Source organism: Diplotaxodon limnothrissa, linkage group LG7 (assembly GCF_057381915.1).
Source record: "Diplotaxodon limnothrissa isolate DT_005_m linkage group LG7, D_limnothrissa_male_GT1.1, whole genome shotgun sequence".
In the NCBI taxonomy this organism is placed as follows: Eukaryota; Metazoa; Chordata; class Actinopteri; order Cichliformes; family Cichlidae; genus Diplotaxodon; species Diplotaxodon limnothrissa.
Window position 1 is genome coordinate 54,559,808 of NC_140602.1, and position 16,168 is coordinate 54,575,975.

At 40.0% G+C, this 16,168-nt stretch overlaps 1 protein-coding gene across 12 annotated transcripts in view; it reads right to left on the reverse strand.

Annotated features, from left to right (window-relative positions):
• fnbp1b (formin binding protein 1b) overlaps window positions 1–11,231 on the reverse strand; it is a 56,050-nt gene extending 44,819 nt beyond the window's left edge. For all 12 annotated transcript variants that reach the window (XR_014906420.1, XM_085359945.1, XM_085359944.1 and 9 more), the window contains exon 1: window positions 10,867–11,231. Coding sequence is in view for 11 of the 12 variants with exons in the window: in XM_085359945.1 (XP_085216071.1) it covers window positions 10,867–10,890 (24 nt within the window). In the remaining variant the exon portion in view is untranslated. The remainder of the gene's footprint in view (window positions 1–10,866) is intronic.
• Between the last annotated feature and the right edge of the window lie 4,937 nt (window positions 11,232–16,168).

Genomic DNA, 16,168 nt, shown 5'->3' on the forward strand with positions numbered 1-16,168 from the left:
TAGGTACTCGTCACTCGTCTCCAACTAGGGCTGCCACAAACGATTATTTTGATAGTCGACTAGTCACCGATTATTTTTGCGATTAGTCGACTAATCAGATCATCATCCATTGGACGTACAGCGTACAGCTTATTGCACCAGCAGCATCTGGTCTTATATAACTATCATTAGCTTACAGCTTGAAGTGTTTGTGCTAACTAAAAATAAAGACAATATGGTAGTTTATTAATTTTTAATGAAATTTGCAGATTGTTTCGGTGAAGTTTAATAAACTCCTTGCTTTCTAAAATATAACAGGACACCGGAGTATATTCTCCAGCGTCTCACACTTCTGATAATCAGCTGTCTGCTTGACAGTTTTAGCTGTGCAAAAACTATAACTTTAATCTCAGCCAAACCGATTTACTCAGGAACAAATAAAATACTAAAGAAAGCCAAACAATAACATTTTTAAGTTATCTAAGTGACTTATATATATGTTTAACCTGACTAGCGAAAGACGGCGGTGGGTTTGAAAACGATTTGCCGGGAGTCCGGTGTTCTCACGGCTCTAGTTAGCCTTGCCCCCGCCTAGCTAACGAGCTAGTGGGTAACAGACGTCTCCGAAAACGTCGGAGCGCTTTTGAAAATATGTGGTGTCTTGATAAACTGAGCAGATATTTGAGGTTTACACAGCTACATTCTCGCCTGAAAATATGTTAAACGTTTATTTTGTGACCAAGAAAGAATAATAAGAGTAAAGTTAAAACTAACTAGCTGCCGCCATTGTTGACAACTGCGCTGGGCTGCGCTATGAATTCTGGGACACAGCTGCTTCTTCTTCTTCGGGGTTTAACGGCAGCTGGCATCCTTGTACATGCAGTGCTGCCATCTTCTGTTTCAGTCCGTTATTACACTCTTAAATCCTACTACTCATTCCTGCGTCCTTTGTGATCTTACAAAGCTTCAAACGATGCGTCGACTATTAAATTAGTCGTCGACGATTTTAATAGTCGACATAATCGTGACTAGTCGACTAATCGTGGCAGCCCTATCTCCAACTATGAACAAAATCATTATCAAACACCATCTAAAAGCCGGTCTGTGTTAGGATGTTACACTAACTTTAATGTTAAATGTTTAAGGCTTTGAGTGTGAAATTATGATGATTACTTCAAAGTAGGTTTGGTCTAATAATAGTTTTGTAAATGGTACACGTATTCAATCACAGCTCCACCAGCTGCAGCGTGGAGTATTTAAATAGCACAAATAAATAGCACAAAATTCAGTGAGTTACAAAAGTCAATAAGTAGCCTACCTGCAAACTTACAGGCAATGGCAACTTTAAAGAAAGAAAGTACACTCAGAGGCATCATAACTTGGGTTAAAAGGACTTATTATGGTGTAAGCACTAAATTTACCTATGTCCTCATAATGAATTAAAGCAAAAAAAGACTAGCAGGTAGAACACTCTTCAAATACAGTGCCCCCCTGCCTCAGCCTTACCAACAACAGCAAAACTGATGATGATATGAAAACAATTTTTATTATCACTTTTTAGGATCAGCTATCAACTGTCTCATGTTAGGTAATATGAAAATAACTGTGAAAGTACAAGGCACACGTGTCCAGGGCAAATGCACATGTGCAGCAACCATACATGCAAAACTTCCTGTAAAATATGAACAGCTGTTTGAGGCGGTGGATGACCTTACGTAAAACAACTCTTGTTTGCATGCACTGCAGGTATTTATAGAAATAACTCCTCTGATGGTCTGAAAATTTAAGGATGGAAGTTGATTCATGCACATGTGCATAATGCACTCTTGCTTTAAGCTATAGTTTTTTTTTTTACTGTGCTATCTTGTTATTTACTTCTGTCTTGTAACACTGGTAAGAAGTATGAGCTCTCATAGGTTTGCTCCTTTAATAAAAAGAGCTTCGTGTGGCATTTATGTAACAGGACATTTCTGCATGTCAGTTGTTAGTCATAGCCAACTCAAGAAGGAAAGTTTGGACATCAAATGGAAAGTTCTGCTGCAGCTCGGCGTCTCTTCTTTCACTCAGACAGTATATCAGAACCCTTTATGACTGTTACCCATACCTTTGACTAATCCTGCTGTTTGTCTGAACTAAACGAATCACTGTGCAAATATGACTGAAGTCAGAAATACTTGACTTACAGCACTGGTCGTTTTCATCTGCAGTAGCACCTGTAGATACTCGTCACTAGGGCTCAGCGGTGGCTCTTCTTTCTGTTCCTCTTTTTGTGTAATCACAGAAAGAGCACTGTCCAGAAAAACAAAAAACTCACTTCTTCTCCGCAACATGGTCACTGTTTTCATGAAGCAACAGGATAGGAAAATAAGTCGCAAATTAATCCGTCTCACTGGGATAAAAGAGAAAAGAAAAACCTGTCCTGGAATAATAATTGAGTGCTGATAGTTTGAAGATCCAGAATACAGTGGTGCAAAGACTCCTGATAATACCTAATACGCAAACATTTTCATTTCACAGGGGCCAGTGTAAACTCCGAGAATGCACCAAGAATAAGAAGCATAATGAGAAGGAACTAGCACAGAACTTGATTAAACCATGAAGTCATTAATCTGATTACTACACCCCCTTCTACCTTTACTACCCAATAGGCTGCTTTGTGGCTAATCCTGCAAACACACATTAGCCATTGTTCCTGCTGAGCTGTTTTTCTTCTTTTTGGAGGATAAAGCTCTTTAATTCTTTATATAACACGGTCTGTGGAATGAAGGAAACTTTGAACTTTGGAAAATGCCCAATTTGAATGAACTGTAATGAATTTATATTTTAGTCTGTCAGTTGATAATCATCTCTCATTTCTTCAAGCTGAATGTTATCTACATTTAACTGTGATAGATTCCCTGTCCATAAGCTTCATAAGATTATATAAATGGATCACTAAAGCAAGAGGTGTACTGACTGTCCATTACATATAGGCTGATCTATACTTTACCTAAATCTGGCACTCTAATTTGCAAACAACTTGCAATTGAATCAACCTGTAACAGCATTTTCTGATATTAGCTTATTGCAGATATATGCTATTATAGCACATAGGAAAGATCCTCTGTGAACTTACCTGAACTACTGTTTTAAAGATTTCAGCCATAATTACTATTGCTACTTTTTGTTTTGTTTTATTTTTTAACAGCTAAATTATGAGAGGATTGCTAAGTGCTAATGGCAGTGCTAAGTTATCACCAGTTTGACCAGCTCAAGGCATCCATAGCTAAGGGTGTATTACACAAACACAATCCCTCTCGTCATTGCTAAAATTCATCCCCTATAAATAAATAAGCTATGAAAAGACTTCTTGCAGTGTCTGTCAGTCTAGTGTCAGATAATGTAAAATAATGAGCTTAAAAAAGCTCCAACATGCACCAAAACAGTCTCAGCACCCACCTTGCATTAAAAGCAACCATGTCTCAAACATCAATAACTTTTAAGTGTGAAGACACTTTAAGTGAGAGTGGTAACTGCACAGCTGCAGATTGCTCATCTTTGGAACCAGCCTCACTAGGCCATTTAAGGAAATGCACCTTTGGCACTTGGACATTGGCTTCATTTTTACAAGCCCAGAGGTTGCTGCTTGGTAAATAAATACAGACACATGCCAAAGCAGTGAGTTAATAGTGACTTCAGGTTCTAAATGACACCCCTGCTCAGCTGTCCCTAATAGTATAGATGCCGGGTTTCAAGGCAGTCATGCTACATGTTGCCATGACATGCCCGATTTAAATACTTTCCACTGAATAACATACTAACAACATGTTCCTTTGCAGTGGCTCAAACTATACTGTCTGAGATTACTGCACATCTTTGTCAACAAGTCTTAAAATCAAATTATGGCTGCCATGGGACTTATGTAATTTAAAGAAAAATAACACAAACAAACTGCACTACCTTATAATTAAGTCTGCTGGCAAACATTGTGGTTGTAAATGAGAGACTAGATTAAGCATGTTTGCATCTTATGTATTTTACACTTTGACCCAACTGTCTTGCTAGAGACTTTCTTCAGAAGTGACACGGAACATTTATTGCAAATGCTTCCAACTCACTCCAGCTTAGCTTCAGATAACAAGGGTCAAACCACTTTCTTTAAGGTGAAGGCGCACATCAGCAAGAAGTCATTTATACTTGAGTGGCATAACACAATTTAAAAGTGAAGTCATACAACTACTGCTAGCGCAGTCAGGGAGCAGTGTTGCTAATACAACAGAGAGCGCTGTTTTTCACTAGTGTACTTGTTGTTTTTTTTGTTTTTCACTAGTGTACTTGTTGTTTTTTTTTTGTTTTTCACTAGTGTACTTGTTTTTTTTGTTTTTTTTTCACTAGTGTACTTGTCAAACCAACACAGCTGAACAAAAGCCAGTAATCTGCTAACAGGCCACACAAACTGTGGGACCATAACTGGATTTTATAAATCCATTCATTTCTCTCTCTTTTACGCTCATGTTAATATGTGTACTACTTCTCCACAAGGTAAAGGCCTTAGGGAACATGGAGTACTTTCACTTATCTAAATGAGCTGAGATATGTGCTACAGTTTCCCAGGCAATCTCTAAATTATGTGGCAGTCGTTTCGCTCCACCCTAACATGCCTCATCTCAGGATATGAGTAAAGATGCCTCTTTTTAGGGGCTGCCTGACAAGACAGGCAGATTACTCATCATGGAGGCACTTACACAAAAAAAAAAAATGTTGACAAAGTTCTATGCAGTGTTTTCTATTTTAATGTACAGTATATGGAGGGCAACACCTATTCAGGGAGAAATGTGAGGGACATAGCTGTTACTGAATGGGAATCAGGGTTAAAGATTTAAATGGCATTTACTGTTAAAGCTATTTTACACTACAATCAGTGCTCTCTGTCCTCTCTGCCTGGCATCATTAACTATTAATTATTAATGTAAGTGCACACAATTTACCTTCTACCTTATTCAAAATACCAGTCTAGCTGAGACAAAATAGGTTTAATGCAGAATCCTGCAAAAGCAGAATCCATTACAACACTGTAGTTTTCCAAGGAAGCCTCAAAAAAGCTCACACAGTCACTTATTAACCATAAAATATGAAGTCAGTTCTTATTCTTATTCTAACTGTAAAGGAAGGAATATCACAGATATAATCAAAACTGAAGGGACTGAGGCTGAAGAACCAATGCCTGTTTAAGAAGTTGGTGCATCCCCCCCAAAAAACTACAACGCATAAATGCTGTATTGACATGGTCAAAGCAAACAAACAGTATTTTAAAGCTGTTTCCAAACGAGTGAACATGAAAAGAGTGTAAGAGACTAGAGCTACTGAGCAATATTAAAGAAAGGTATGAGTGGGCTAGAGTAATTGGTAGAAATGGAGTCCCGCAGTTAAAAAAGTGGGAGACAAACATGTAGTAACTGGATGTCTGCATGGTCCAGTTTTTATTACCACTAAATAACTAAATTTGACATGAATCAAGTCCTGAAGTAACTGATAATATGGTCTGACCACATCTTGAATAAAAATGAACAGATTTCCAGAAGGCAAAGTATCAGGAAGTGCATTCACAACAACCACTAAACCCATGTTTTCAGCACGTTCTCACACACACACACACACACACACACACACACACACACACACACACACACACACACACACACACACACACACACACTCTGATGCTTCCTAGATGGTTATATGTAACATCTGTGCTGTCACATACAATTTGTCTTTGGGGATAACCAAAATGTAAAAGCTGCAAAAATAACAGACAATAAATACACTACCATCACTACAAGTCACACTTACAGTATGCAGTACAATATAACAGCAATTAGGATAATACAGACAGCTACAAGGTTCAGGTGACAACATGTCAACTTGGAGTGACTGCAGTTCAACAGCTGTATATTTGCCACTGTCACAGCAATGATTAGAGTCTGGCTTTACAAATAACAAAAGAGGTGGTGACTAAAGATTAGAGGTTACAGTTACACTCTGTGGTGGGAGGAAATGAGTCACATTTCCATGGACAACATGACAAAACAGCCTAAACCGCTCCCATTGTGGAGGAAGTCACGTGTCATCTGAAAAGCACCAAATTTTCACATTTAAGAAACCAGCAAATGAGAATCAAATCAAATTCTACTCTAAATGGTCTAGCTAATTTAAAAAAAAATGCTGTGAGCCAATTCTGTATGAATACCACTTTCTTCTGCTCTTCACTCCTTAAGAGCCTTTAGAACAAATCCAGATTCATTCATCTTTGTTTTAGCATCACAAGAGCTTAAAGGAGGAGGAGAAGAGAAAATGGACTGGAAGTGGTATCACTGAGTCAGCAGGTGGGTGGTGACGGGTACAAGATTTAATGGTGAGAGCAATGGTGGTTGTAGTCTGCCAAGGGTTTCAGGCTCTGACCCCCACTGACTCCAACACACTGATAGAAAGAAACAAGCTAGCTCAGGTTTCAGTCCTGGAAGTGCCCTGAATATCAAGAGAACACCAGGAGGGATGAGGCTAGACCCCAGGGGAGCTTGAATCAAGATGAAATGGAACAGCAGAAAACACTGGGGAAATATCTGCCTAACACTAGACTCCAAAAACACCACCAGGAAAAGAGCCCTGAATACTTCACTGCTGCAAATGCAAGACTAAAACCATCAGGTGTTGACTTAAAATTTCCAATTAAAAATATAAGAGAAAGCAAGCAAGTTTACAAATCCTCTCCAAACCGTACAACTTTCCCTTTTGATGGCCAATACACAGATCCATGTCTTGGGTGAAACTGTCAATACAATACAATGCACAATCAAAGAAACTGGGAAAGTTCACTTCACTTCTGTGGGATATTGTGTCCTCATTCATAAATCCAGAGATGCTTCTGTAAAGCTCAACTCACCTTAAGCTGCTGCTCTCTGAGTAGAGTTTCAGCCTTGTCCATGTTGCCTCATCAATTAGTTATGTCACAGGAAAAGACACTTTTACATCCTACAGGCAGTGCAGACTTAGTGGACTCCAACATAACTGTGAGAAAAGCAGCTTCTGTCCAGTTCCCAAATTATCCACACGAGAGAAGTGAAACATTCAAGGTGTGTCATAATGGAAAGCTCTATAGTCACATTGTAAAGCCAGAAGGTGAGGTTAACTTCTTTTTTCAGTTTTCACAGCTATGCAACTTTGGTTTTTGAGAATATTATGTGCATCTTCTTCTTTCATTGATCTTCATATAGTAGCACCTCTGCAGCTTAAAGCACCAGCTCTACACTGTGCATCTGAGCAACATCTCAGAGGAAATGCTGCGGTCTTGCTTTCTTCAATACTTCAATCTGACTTGATTTAGATTTTTTTTTTTTAATTAAAGGTGACAAGACCTCTATAGTTAGGAACAAAATTGTAATTTTTTTCTGACACCAGGTCCACATTGAAACAGTCACAAGTTAGACCACATTTGACTTCCTTCTTGTTTCGTTCCATTCGGTCACATTTGTACATAATGCTTATTCCCTTTTGTGCATGCATGTGATTCTAATTGTTTTACTCAATTCTCTGCTTTCACAAAAAGAAAGCCAGTTATTTCCTAACAATCTTGCAAAGACTTTGATGCCAACTTACTTTTTATAGCATTTTGTCAGAATGTAATGATGTTTAATATCCTGGTTAGGTTGTATTGTCAGTGGCAAATGCTGTTTAGAAATAATGTTGCAAACCATAGCTATGCTCTTCTGACACACTGTTTCTGTAACACTGATCTAACTGGTACTGTGACAAGGACATGAGTGTGATGGCATGCCAGTAAACATTCTCAAAACCTTTCTTTAAGAACACAGTGAATGCTATTATTGGTGCTGTGATGTTGCACCAAAGGTATTCAACATTTTGGAGTTGACTGGTTGGTGCTTTACTCATTGTGAGTAATGCAGTTCAAACAATAAAGACCCACCACAAGTCAAGTTCATTTATTTACCCTGTTAGTCTGTCTAACGCTCACATTTGCAAGCCACAAAAGTAATTTGATACAGTTCTGCTAACACTTTATTCTCTATTGTGATAAAGTTTCAGTTATACTCTACTGTCTCCACAAAGCAGCAAAGGGAGAAATATCGCCATAAGATCTGTTTGCACTACCTCACCATGTGGCTAAGAGTTTAGAAACTGTGCTCTACTTTTACTTCACTTCCTGAAATATCATACACTTTCCTGTTCAAAGCGAGAAACAACAGGATGAGCTTGTTGAAAAAGTCCAGTGCATGTCGTGACTCAACCTTCATCTGTCACGCTGCATGCTCCTTTTAAGGCTAATGTCCAGTAATTTGTGTTGTGCCAGGATAATAACTACAGCTGCAATGATTAAGCAATGGATGGTTTACGCAAGCAGAATTTTTGATATTTCATCCATTCATGTTCAGCTATGCTGTTCTCTCTAGATTTATAGCAAATGGATAGCGTTGCATTAAGTGAGTGCAACATTACACTCGAGCCTTGTGACAGCTAATGCTGAAACCGTGCACTCATCTTAAAACAGTTATTATGATAACAATTTTATTGTGAAAACTTTTCTGCCTATAGCTCTTCAAATGTGAGGGATGTCTACTTATATTTGTTTAATAAACATAAAAGTAACTGGATTGTACATAATAAAGATCGTGCATAGATGCAGGGCACAACTATGCAATCTAACCAACAACATACTGGTTAGTTACATCCTTGTTCTACTTAAAAGTGTGGGTGCTGCCACAATAGCATAGCTGAGGTTGCTGTGTTGGGACGACAGCCCAATTAGCTGTGTGCATTGTCCACCTGCAGAGCACTGCTCAAATCAACCTGCATGTTGAAGAATCAAGTGTCTGGACTCTATTCAGCCTGCTAAGAAAAAAAAGCAAGCATCTGGTTGTAATACATTATTCTCTGCAAAAAAAACTTGTAAATGCTTTCCAGACCAAAAGGTACACATGAAAGTCTGTAAAGTACCTCAAGGGTATTTTGGCTATGCATGACTACCTAGGCAATAGCATTTGTCAGCCAAGCATTGTGGTACAAAAATGAAAATACACAGAGAGCACAGAAAAACTGCAACAAAATGTGGAGTGCCATTGGTTTTCTTTGTGAACTTTGGACCAGGTAAATTACTGGAGAATTCAGTGAGTGGCTCCCCCTCCATTTTTTTTTAAATGAAAAAACATCCCTACGTTAACTATCTCCAGACCACTTGATGTCTACTAGAAGAAAAAAAATCAAACTTATAACATTGACTTTAGACTGCTGTTTGTGTCAGGGCAAAAAGGGCTCCAAGCTGCAATCCTAAAGAGACTGTAATGTGATATATTGCACACAGGTAAAAAACCAAGCAAATACATTTCTCAAGCTGAACACCTCATATTAAAAGAAGCTGTGTTTGCTATAAATATTTGCATGAAAAACGGTGCAACGTGAGTTTATGTAAATACACTCTGACCCTCCTGACGGGTTCAAATCTATACTCCGTGCTTGGCTTCATGCATGTCTGTGCCAAAGCACAAACTAGCACATGTGCTATATTTAAAACGTGCAACGTGCAATGAAACAGCCAACAAGCAAGCACCTCTGGGGGGGAGAAGAATCACTCTTTCACACTTGCAGCAACTACCTATTATCGAGTCATAAAAAAAAAGAGTGCTGTAATGTTCATTACTGCTTTGCTTTTTCCTTTTTCTTTACATGGTTGCCTTACAAGTGTGAGCATGTGTCTGAATACAAATTAGGAAATGCCAGCTAGCTTGATGAGGGCTACTTCCAGGTTGTAAGAAGTTCAACACTGCCTGAAAGTCAATTTCAAAGAGGAATAGGCTTAAAAGTGACATCATGGTAGAGGAATTTATTGTAGTCGGGTCACCGGGCTTCTACTTTGTCTTCTGCTGCTGCTCATAAAGGTCTTGGTGACTCCAGGAACCATATTATTGTCTTTTCAGACAGGCCTATGTAGTATGCGGTTTCTTTTTTTTTCACAGCAACTATCTTGACATGAAATAAGAGGTGTTACTAATCACATTAATTACACCTCTGATCCTTCGCTAATGTGATTAGCAACACCTGCGTTAACCTACTATTTCGAAACAGCTACTATGGCAAAACTTTTTATTTCAAAATCTATCTGAAATCTCTCTGTAGATGCAAATACTTTTTAGAGAATGCAAACAACTACACAGCTGGGGGGCTTAAAAGTAGCGACTGTAATAAATCCATAAGTAGTGAAATGAGTGTAACCTGCTACTTAGTGGAAGAACGAGTTCAACATTTGCCTCTGGTTTTAGTAACCTCAGGATCAGAGATGCACAACTAGGGGAACTTAACCTTATCTACTTCCTCTGCTTGCTTTGATAATGCAGCCTGTGAGATGTGCGCATTTATCTGCGGGTTAGCCATGCATTCATTACACGGTAACAAGCAAAGAGAAAAAAAGGCAACCGTCGCCGCAAAGAGAACAAACAGCCACAACGATTTGTCTGCGCTGGGAAACGGGAATTGCCGTGTTATATTGCGAGGGGGTGTGTGCAAAAGCGTGGTTTGAAAGGCTCAAATGTAAACTAAAATGGATGGCGAGCTAACGCTAGCTGCCCATATTTATGCACCATTCCCTTCTTGCTAACAACACCATGCCACCTCGTAGTAATAAAACACACAATCTCACGCAATAACTGCTACAAATTAGCCCCCCTTTAGCTTGTGTCATCGAACACTAACACGCATAAAGACGTGCTCACTAGACATCGTTTTTAGCGGAAAAAAGCGGGGTACTGCGCATTGTCACACGCGTGTTTATTCTGAGAACCGTTATACGCACGCACTCAATGATAAAGCGAGAGCAAACGTTACAAGTGCACCAGGACTCACCCATAGCTCTGTCCCCCAGCTCATGGTTTCAGTGTGATGTCCTAGGAATAATCCACAGCTCGTACGAGGTCTTTCCAACACACACAGCGCCGATAGCAGACGTGATTTTTGCCTCTGTGGTATTCGCCTGTCAACGTTGAGAAGAAAAAAAACGCTCCTCTCCTTGTAGGTGTTTTTTTCACACTCTCATCCTGTCTGACACAAGATGGCCAAGAGCTGCAGCATAATCTTCAAACAGGGTAGTCTCGCTAAATGCAGCGCGCGGGCACAAGCGCCAATGACAGCTGCTCCTGCGCGCGCACAGCCGAGAAGAAAAAAAAAGCCTGGTGGGGGGTGTCACTGCGGGGTTGTCCAATAAAGCCTTTACCGATATCTCTGCTCGCTCACTCTCCTCGCTGTGTCATTGCACTGGTGAAAAGCCCGTTTAGAAATGCTATATGAACGCAGGGGAGTGGTGTGAAAGGGGTCGCCACCCTTGGCAGATGTTGCATTGAATAGTCCCAGAGGGTTTCGGAGTAACTTCTGGCCAACAAACCCTACTTTCTCTCTCGTCTTTTGTCAGGGTCCCCCCCCCCCCCCCCCCCCCCCACTCCTTGTCTGATGAGCCATGGCGATCACGCATGACGCCGACAACGCCTTTAATGTAAACATGTACCTCACAAGATCCACAATGTGTTACATACTTATAGGTTTGATGTATATTTTCTATCTACTTAAAACTTTGCGTAGCGACAGGTGGCCGTTGTTTGCGTCATCTAGCGCAATTATACATAAAACTACTTAGGGTAGCTAAACTAGTTTAGTTCTCAAATAAAAAGCACCTTATACTTGCTCCCTCTTGTTCCAAATGATATTTTTATGTTCCCTACAATATACGCTAATTAAGTATAAATATAACTATATGTTACAAATAGGGAATTATTTTCATATTCAACATATCATCCAGGCGTAAACATTGGTCTAATCAGACACCTGTAATGGCCATCACATTTATTGTGATGATTTATGTCGATCGTCTTTATTAGAAAACATTTCAGTCACGCACTATGCTTTCCTCCGTTACTATAGCAACACCCCCATCTGTTGGCAGAAAATAGAGACACACCAGTCCAACCAGTGTGCGTATCAGCACAGCTTAAAGAAAACAGAAAAGCACTACAAAAAGAGAACAGGGATCGTGTTTGTGATGCCTGGATTAAAATACTCATAAGGATCAGATGATTTTGAAGTAGTTTTTAATTGTGCACGGTTTTTGGGGACTTTGAATGAAACAAGCCGTGTCTCATTTGTTACCTTTGCGCTTGTTAAAGTGGAAATGTTACCTCTTGTCAAGCTCCATATTTATATTCTTGGACTATATCACTGTACATCAACATATAATAACAGTTCTCCAGAGCACAACACAAAATAATTTCGATCAAAACATTTTATTATTTTAGATCAGGGGTCACCAACATGGTGCCCACGGCCACAAGGACCACGAGTCACCAGCGGCCTGTTCTAAAAATAGCTCACCATAGCGCCACTTAGCAGTGAGCAGCATCTAAGATTTTTGTTGCTATTCTTTTTTTTTTTTTTTAAATCACACTTGCATTGGTCTAAATTAGATTGTTTTATTTTTTTAATTTAAACAACAACAAGTGTTTCATTTTAGATCAGGACTACTGGTCTTCACAGCAACGGTTGCCGTGGAGACAAGCTAGCTGTCAGCAAAGAGGAGGAGATGATTAAAACATCTTGCAATCCAAAGGCGAAGACACGTCGCTGATGGAGGACACTGAGTCGACACTTGATCTTGCATTTTTAACGGACATTACTGGAAAACTGGACTATTTGAACGGTGAGCTCCAAGACAAAGATAAGATTGTTGCTGACATGATGCAACAAGTCCAGACGAACATTTTCTCTGTGCATTTATAGAGAAAAAGGGTGCTGCACTTTGAACAGCACGCAATGCCAGGGTCCCCACTAACATACAAAGAAAGCAATACCAGATGTTCTCAGTGGCAACATGACAATGTCATGGTAAAGTTGGATTTAAATATTGAAAAACAGATGTGTTCGTTAAATGTACTATATGATCATTTTTTTAAAAATGCTGCAGATTTGGTGACAAGTTCAGTATTATCAGAAACTTGATTTTTCTTTGTTACATAGTTACATAAGTGATCATCTGTGTAAACATGGTGCAACATAGTGCATGATTTGTTAAAAATTGTTAGTGGCAAGTGACAATGTTGTACATGTGATCATTTGAAAATGTAAATACTTGCAGAGACTTATAGAACCATAAAGTGTTGCATGTTTTTATTTATCTTTATATAAGAAAGTAATTGAATATATCAGTCTAAATCAATATTATAAAATACTCAGCCAGCAGGTTCTCAACTTTAGAGACCCCAACTACTGTGCAAATGTCTTAATCTGAACATAATCATAAAAATGTTATCAAGTCTACACGTATCTTTTAATGTCATTTAGGGGAAACAATCTGTTTTTCATATGTTTAGAAATGTTTTAAACACAATCACATCAACTTTTTTATTGTAAATTTCCTTTTTTGTTTTTATGTCCGACTTTACTTTGTCCCTTTGTAGTCAATGCTCAACTTGCTTGCAAGTCTGATAACATAAATAATTTTCTATTCTGCAAAATTGTTGTGTGAAATAACTGTGCTAAAAGGTCCCTTTCACACAGATTTGACTGTTTTGACATATCCAGTTAATCATCCAGTTAAATTCTGTCCTTTGTCCTTGTGTGACAATAGATGTTAGCCTCAGGCCATCAGCTCTTCAGCCTCTGAAAGGACCAAACCTGTGACACTCCAATGCATCTCTCCTATAGGAGATAAAAAGCAGATTCTGTGAGACGCCTTTCAAGCAAGCTGTTAACTCTCAGAAACTTGTCCTCTGATTCAGTTATGGCTTTGGGTCTGCCAAACCTCTTCCTGTCACAGTTTGCCCCAGTTTCTGAGTGCCTTTTGATGGTGAAGGAAACTACTCGCTGACACCTTCTTTGCCATTTCTCTGTAGGAAAGACCTACATTTTTAAGTGTTATGATGGTATGTCTCTCTTCAATTCTCTTAATTGTCTTTTTTTTTCCACCATTTTTGCAGCAACACACTACTTTCTGCAGTGAAACACTTTTCAACTGATGCTCACGAGGGTATGGTACCACAGTGTGTTCCAACAATGCAGACAGAGGGGGTTGTAAGTAATCCAGAAAAGTTGGAAATAGCACCAGCTTTCAAGGCTTGCTCAACCTCTATTGATTTAACAACTTTAAATTATGAACCCATTTTATGTTAGCTGAAAAAGGCCTTTTTGTATAATTCTGAAATGTAGATTATTTTTCAGTTTTGGGTAACCTTACTCTTTTAACCTCTGGCAGTTCACCACTTAATTTTTCCAACCTATTCACACTATTCATTGGACTTGAACAACTTGAATTGTTTTGAAAATTGCAATTATTAAGACTTTTATTAAGTTTATTAAATATTTTTTTAAGTGCAGCTTATGATGATATGAGTGTCTGCACTGCCATCTGCTGGCTGTGTTGGCTCAATTCACTGACACTGTAGGAGCGAAAACTTCAGACCTACCTGTTGATAATGATGCAGTAATATGTTGTGTGGTATACAGAAAGAGGAGAGGTTTTCTGTAGGTCGTTTCTAAGGATGAAAAATAAATATCAGTGAGATATTAAGTCATGAATCTATTGATTTGTGTCATGATGGGACAGTTCTGACTTTAACTGTTTCCTGACCAAAAGTCTCCTTTTGGTAAAACATTTAGTAACAGACACATGAAAAACCATCAAATTAAATAATTGCTCCATAGCAATAGAGAAAAAACTTTAAGTGGAACTGAAATACCCTAATGTACTGTACATTTATATCACCAAACACTTTGAAGTAAATAATTGTAACTAATAATAACTTTGTTTGCAAATTCTGTGCTTAAGTGTCATTTCAAATTATCAAAATAATTTGCTAAACATGTTTGTGGTTTTCAAAGTAACAAAATATAACTTTTTGCTACTTGGATTTTGTGTGATTGTAGTTCAGTTGTATTAATACAGTATGCCAATGAAAAAAATAATTGTAAAATTAGACATGAGGAAAGAATGATATTGAACAAGGCAAATCGTTTTAAAGGTGAAATATAAAGGTAAAATTAAAAGTAGTCAAAAATAGTGCATTGAGCCGTGGAATCCTGAGGGTTAACCCGATAAAGTGTGAAAATTAGGCTTAAATTTTTTGTGAAACATTTGTTCATGACAGTGCAGATTTCTGTGATTTTGTGTTGATTTATATTGTGGCGAGCTCAGAGATGGAGGAGACGGAGGTATCGTTTAGTCTTGCTCCCCGTGAGCTAGCCAGGGAGCACAGCCGTTTATTAACAGTTGGAGAAGAACACACTGCCGCTAGCTAGCTGCTCAGCGCGGCAACAACAACAACACACAGGGCGCCCTCTGACCCCGGAAGGACACACCGTCGCAGCGAGAGGGCGTCACCCGTCACCATACACAAAACATAACTGTACAAACAGCCCTGACCCGCTACATAGCCCCCACCTAAGGGGTCAGTCGTCCCCGACGACCCCATGACCCCACACAAAGTCCTGCAAATGTCCAGGTGCCTTCTTTTGGCGCACCGGCTGGTCACAACCGGCGGCGGAAAAGTCACTCGGGTCAGAACATGGGGTGCCACCATCATCCTCTGCCCCGCCGTCTGCCGGAGCGAGCGGTCGGTACGGTGAGAGCCTGTCCCGGTGCAACACCACCATGCGCCCCGGGCCCTGCATGCGGATACGGTACACCACGTCTGTTAGCCGCTCCACGACCTCCGCCGGCCCTTGCCAGTGACTGCAGAGTTTGGGGGACATTCCCCTCTTGCGAACCGGGCAGTACACCCAAACCTTGTCGGCAGGCATGAAAACCCCCCCTCGGCACTTGGTGTCGTAGGCTCTTTTCTGTCGTACTCCGGCGTTGGCCTGGGCCTGGCAGGTGTAGTCATGAACCACCTGCAGCCGCTCCCTCAGCCTCCTGTAGTAGTCCACCATCAATCTCCGGCTCGGGGGGGGGGACCCGAACACCAGATCCACAGGCGTCCGGAGCTCCCGTCCAAACATCAGAGCGGCAGGTGTGCACTGGCTGGACTCCTGCACCGCAGTCCGATACAACCAAAGGACCAGGGGCAGATGTCGGTCCCAATCCTGCTGGTGGTGGCTGGTGAGAATGGCGAGCTGGGTGGCCAGCATGCGGTTGAAGCGCTCAACCAAGCCATCGCTTTGTGGGTGG